Source organism: Penaeus monodon, unplaced genomic scaffold (assembly GCF_015228065.2).
Source record: "Penaeus monodon isolate SGIC_2016 unplaced genomic scaffold, NSTDA_Pmon_1 PmonScaffold_2310, whole genome shotgun sequence".
Taxonomy (NCBI): Eukaryota; Metazoa; Arthropoda; class Malacostraca; order Decapoda; family Penaeidae; genus Penaeus; species Penaeus monodon.
The window spans coordinates 23,756-29,661 of record NW_023653144.1 but is presented as its reverse complement, the minus strand read 5'-3'; the positions used below and the strand labels follow the sequence as shown (position 1 = coordinate 29,661).

Below are 5,906 nucleotides of genomic sequence, written 5' to 3'. Positions count from 1 at the left end.
CTTTGGCTTTGACCCTCCTCCCGGGACTTGATTCAGTTCTTGCTTTTGCAGTCTTTGTGCAATGATAAACCATTCCGGATTCAATTTCGTCTAATTATGTATATATATATATATATATATATATATATAATATATTATATATAATATATATTATATATACATCTACATAAGTATATATGTATACATACACATACATAACATATATATATATTATATATATATATTATATATATTATATATCATATTATAATATATAATATAATATCTACACATATACACACCCACACGCACGTATGTATGCATGTGTGTGTTTGTATAATCAGGTATCTATATACCCATGGATAGATTTAGATTTCTGAATCATGCCACTGAGTACTCATTGGAAAATGTGCGTAAAAACCTAGTATAGTAGATTAGTATATCTATGAAGATAAAAAGTTCCTAGTTGCTTAAGTGTTTTGATGGGTCTGCTTTAGTACTGCTCATTTTGCACCATGTACCTGGAGTGGCAGAGATTCCATATAGGATTTATTTTTTTGCATCACTTTCACCGAACGCCCAAGGGGAATGTGCGTAAAGCCTCGCTATCAGTACTCCACCATGCCTAGGCAGGTAACTGGTAAGATCATTGTTGAACAATTTTTGTTGGGTCGCGTGGTACAGTTGGTTTAGTACAACCGTTAGGGTTATGTACCTGGTACCTTAGCCCTATATAGGTGCATATCATTGTTTATGTCTACATATGTTCCTGGTTTATTTCTTTAATTATGGAAACCCACATAAATTTCAGTATATCTCTGTTTTCAGCATAACAGAGCAGTATTTGTGCGTTATGACTTTAATCACTACGTTTTTCATTTGTCAGTTTCACGAATCCTTTTTCACTTTGGCGTAGAAAATTCTTATTGAAACATGGGCTTTCCTTCATTCGAAGTCCCCCCCTCTGTTTGTTTACAATGAGGGGAAAAATAAAATTATTTATTTATTTGAAGAAAAAAAAAGCAAAAATCCCATCTTCTAGCCATGTTTTATACGCTGTGAAAAATAACGAAAAATAGTATAGAAAAGAGACACTTTTAACGTACAGTAGGAAGATCTCTTGTCCTGGGTAAGACAAAAAAAAACTGCACCCTGGGTTCCCTTGAACAAGGATAGCACCCTATTAGCTCCCTATACCAGGGTTGCGGTGAAACTGTCGGCAGCAGGGCAGTGAATATCTGGTGAAAACACCTTCAGTTCTACTGATTACTGGTTTCATCAAATAATATGTTTGGCGTATTACAGTGTAACTGTTTTAAAAGCGGCAGAGATAGTTCCTCCTAGTTAGTTGGAGACTGCGAGTTGAGAAGGAGCCTGGGGGATTCCACTCAACTTTTATTTTCTCCTGACAAACCTCTACACCAATGATTAAATACAGAAACGATAATTCATACCACATCGCCCGTCACGTGGGTTATCAAGGGGCGCGTTAGTCAGTGGGCAACCAGGCTGACAATGTTAAACATGCATCTGGAAGACAAAGAAGATAAAGAAAACATGTCCAATTAAGAAACACATTAAAAATCGGAATGTGGAACGTAAGGAAAATGAAAGAGATGGGTAAATTACATATGGTCTGTAACGAAATGGATAGATACAACATTCAAATACTAGGAATAAGTGAGACCAATTGGAAAAGTAATGGAAGTTTCAAAACTAAAGAAAAACAAGACAGTTCTTTTTTCTGGAAAAGAAGAAGGAAATTATAGTCACGGAGTTGCTATGATTCTCACGAAAAAAAAACTGCAAATGCACTAATTTGGTACAGCCCAATAAATGATCGCATTTTAAAAGTCAGAATACAAGCAAAACCTCATAATATTAGTATTATACAATGCTACGCACCAACCAATATTGCAAGTGATGAAGAAATGGAATTTTTTATAACTCTCTCCAAGATACTTTAGACAATCCCTAACAGAGATGTAAAAATAATAATGGGAGACCTCAACGCCAAAGTAGGAAAAAATAATCTAAAAAATTACACCTGTGGAAAATTCGGCCTTGGAGATATAAATGAAAGAGGTAAAGATTTTATTGAATTCTGTAGTACAAATAATTTAGTTATAGCCAATACATTGTTCCAACACCACCCAAGACACTTGTACACGTGGTTTTCACCAGACAAAAGAACACGCAACCAAACTGACTACATTGTCCTTGTTTTGTACACAGGTACTAAACCCAATGATTTAAACAATACGTTATTTGGCTAAACATCGGATATATTGTTCTTAAACAAAGGTGAATTTATAAGCAAGCACATTTTGGTCAATCTAATTTCTATTGACCAGCTCTTAATATTGATTTAACAACAAGAATATTTTAGACTTTATAATCAATCACAAAACTTCCCTGAGCTTTCTCTTCCCTCTTGGTTTACATTTAGATGGTACTACCGACAAAACGACAGAAATCATGACAAAAACGATAATATTAAAAGGCAATAATAACTTCAGAAGTAAAAACAAACACAGGATGACAATAATAATGAGCATACTATTTTTGGATCATATAATGATAATATATAATGCCTTATACGATATAACATGAACATGTAGGTACTGGAGAAACTGAAGATCGAAAAATCAAAATTTGCTCTCAAAGTGCAAGACGACTAGGTTATCATTCCCTGATGCTGATGACAATATTTTGCTCTTTTGGCATACGTGAAGCAGGTTGTTTGGGGTTGGCTTCTAGGTCGACCTCGACGCCCGCTGGAGGGGAGAAAGTGAAGTTCTGCAGAAGGGCTGCCGTGAATATGTATAGTTCCATCCTTGACAGAGCCTCTCCAAGACAGCTCCTTCGTCCTGCGTTAGAAAATTTCTGATTATTATCGCCTTTTGCGTTTCATTAAAGAGTATCATGATTATAGTCGCCATAGGTTATGAGCTTGACGCAGGAGGATTTGGCTTACCTGAACCAAATGGCATGAGTCCCTCCTTTGGCGTTTTGACTTTTCCTTCTTGGTCGAGGAACCGCTCGGGTCGGAACTCCTGCGGTTCTTCCCAGTGGCGTGAGTCCATGTGGCATATTCCCGAGCACCCGAATACCCACGACCCCTGAGGTACAGTGCATTTCAGTTATGGGTTTATTACCTGGCGTCTGTAGTATTTTCTTTATGCATTTAGGAAAGAAAGACGGGTAAGAAGACGGATGAGGCAGATACTTGCCTTCGGAATGAAGTAGCCTCCCAAGTAAGTATCAGTCTGAGCTGCGCGTTGGACTCCGCTGTGAATCATGGACGATGAGCGAAGAACCTCCTGGATCATCGCTTCGAGTAACGGCAGCCTGAAAAGGGGACATTGCCACATCAGTCAAGTCCTAAACATGTTATCAGGCTCTGATACTCAGCAGATGGTTCGCCTGCAAGACAGGTGAACGTACCGACTCTTGTGCTGGTATGAGGGCAAGGTGTCGCGCGGGACAACCTCGTCGATCTGCTGTTGGACGCGGCGCTGCACTTCGGGGAACCTGGCCATGTAGAGGATGATCCAGCGCAGGGTGTTGGCCGTCGTGTCAAAGCCCGCGGCGAACAGGTCGAAGATGATCCTCATCAGATCCAGCTCTGCCGGGAGTACACTTGGCCTTCTGTTACCATATTCACTGCTAATACATAGCCTATTTGTCATCGAAAGTGTTAAAGGAAAATAATGATAACAGACAAGAATTATAATAGCACACAATCATATATTTTTTTTTTCTATGGTTTAAATAGATTTCTATGATTATTTATCGAAACGTTTTCTTTTACATTTATCTAGCAAATAAGCAGAAAGAGAAAACGAAAACTCACCACCGAAGTACTCAGCAATTTCGCTCTTTTCGTCTATGGCTATCAAATATTCATCGATGACGTCACGCGTGTTGGACGGGTCGAGGGTGGCTCTGTGAGAATCTATCGTGTCCTGAGGGAAGCCGGGCACATTTCCAGTAACGTATGCTTTACATAAGATTAACACATACACCTATCCATCCCACAAAGATGCATATAAACACTTTTTATTAGTATGCAAACACACACACACACACACACACACAACACACACACACACACACACACACACACACACACATCACGGTCATCATAAATTACCAGATGGTAACATTCATCATTCCACTCTAGTAATTATTTAACGGATTTCAAACGAAGAAAAGAAAAAAATAAGGAGAATGAAAGAAAAAAAATGAAGGTATCCACACCACGCCTGTTTACCTTCAATAAAGTCACTATGCTGTCTTTGACCTTCCTCATGATGCCTGTCAGTAATTTTTCCTTCACGAATTCTGGCAGCAGTTTCCTCAGCCAAGGGATGAACTCAATCAACAAGGCCTTGGAGGACGCGTCGATGGACCTCAAGATGGCGATGGGGTTGAGCACTTCTTTGTCGTGGAGATCGTAGCGCTTGTCTGTGTAATGATGATAATGAAAATAACACTACAATTGTAATGATGATGATAACAATGAGAACAACAACTATAACTGTGATGATGGTGATGATGATCACCATAACAATAACAATAATATATGACAGAAATAATAATAACAAATGAAAAAATAATATATTAATGAATAATAATAATAATCATAATAATAATGATGATGGTGACGATGATGATAATAACACTAATAATAATAATAATGACAATAATAATTAGTAGTATTATCCTCATTATCATTGTTATCACAGCAATAACAACAATATCAATAAAAATAATGAATAATAGAAAGAATAATAAATGACGAAAATTAATAAAGCATTGAATAATAAGAAGAATCATAGTAATAATACTAATAATAATGATTAATAATAATAGGCTAAAATACTGTTCACTAGTTCAGAGAACTTTAATCTTTCGGGGATGCGACATACTTGCGACCATCTGCCAAATGATGTTCAAGACGGCAATATTGAGCGACTCCGGCGTGTGACAAGGCGTTCCTGCGTTGGATTTGAAGTCCTTGACCAGCGCTCTGGCCTCCTCCAGGATGCTCTCCTCCAGGTAGGTCTTTCCCATCCCGAGATCGCGAAGGTTGCGCAGCAGGAACCTCCGAGCGTTCTGCCATCGCTTGCCGTTGCTCATTACGACACCTGCGTAATGCACATTATTGCAAGCTGTGTACTACCTGATGCAGTAGGCGTGTGTGTGCCTCTCTCTCTCCTCTCTGTTTGTGTGTGTACGCAATATACGTTGCATATATATTCACAAATACCAAATGTGATACATTAACTGCACATTCCATATACAATACACAGAATGTCTACAGACCCGCTTCTTGTCCATCAGTCAGAAAGTGCACCATTTCTAATTGGGGACGATCAGCAAATTCAGCCTTTGCCAACGCTTCCTTGATAAGTTTGTTGTTGCAAAGGAATATAAACTTGTGCGGCCCTAGTTCCGCCCTGAAAAGTAGATTTTCATGTATATGTGTATATGTATGTATACATATATATAAACACATTGTATATTTAGCATATGTTTTTCTGTATTCATTCATTTATGCATATTTTCAGGTACTAAAGCTGCATCAGATGACTTCGTACTAACAACCACACTAATAACTTATGCGTTCATTGCGACAAATGAAGAAAAAGGTATGAATGAGAATCTCTCTAGTATTGTGAAGATATCCATTTTCATTTACTTTTTTATACAACAGAACAAGTTTTATATGATGTTAATTTTCTCAAAGATCACGAAAGATAGGGCCTTAAATCGCTGTCCCTTTTACAACATGGATATACAAAAGCTCAACATATATGTAAAAGATGCACTGCTATATATGAAAAACGGGAAAGGGAAGTTATAGGGTGAGAACTCGCACTCTTTCATACTAGTACTACTGAAGGTTGCTTTACATGACC

At 37.8% G+C, this 5,906-nt stretch overlaps 1 protein-coding gene across 1 annotated transcript; it reads right to left on the bottom strand.

Annotated features, from left to right (window-relative positions):
• Window positions 1-2,301: 2,301 nt before the first annotated feature.
• LOC119570206 (cytochrome P450 2L1-like) lies at window positions 2,302-5,449 on the bottom strand (the record flags this gene model as incomplete). Its single annotated transcript, XM_037918044.1, has 8 exons — window positions 2,302-2,849; window positions 2,957-3,101; window positions 3,213-3,330; window positions 3,427-3,607; window positions 3,836-3,947; window positions 4,256-4,449; window positions 4,914-5,132; window positions 5,311-5,449. Coding segments are annotated over 8 exons (1,293 nt in total), but the record flags the coding sequence as incomplete, so codon positions are not given.
• Between the last annotated feature and the right edge of the window lie 457 nt (window positions 5,450-5,906).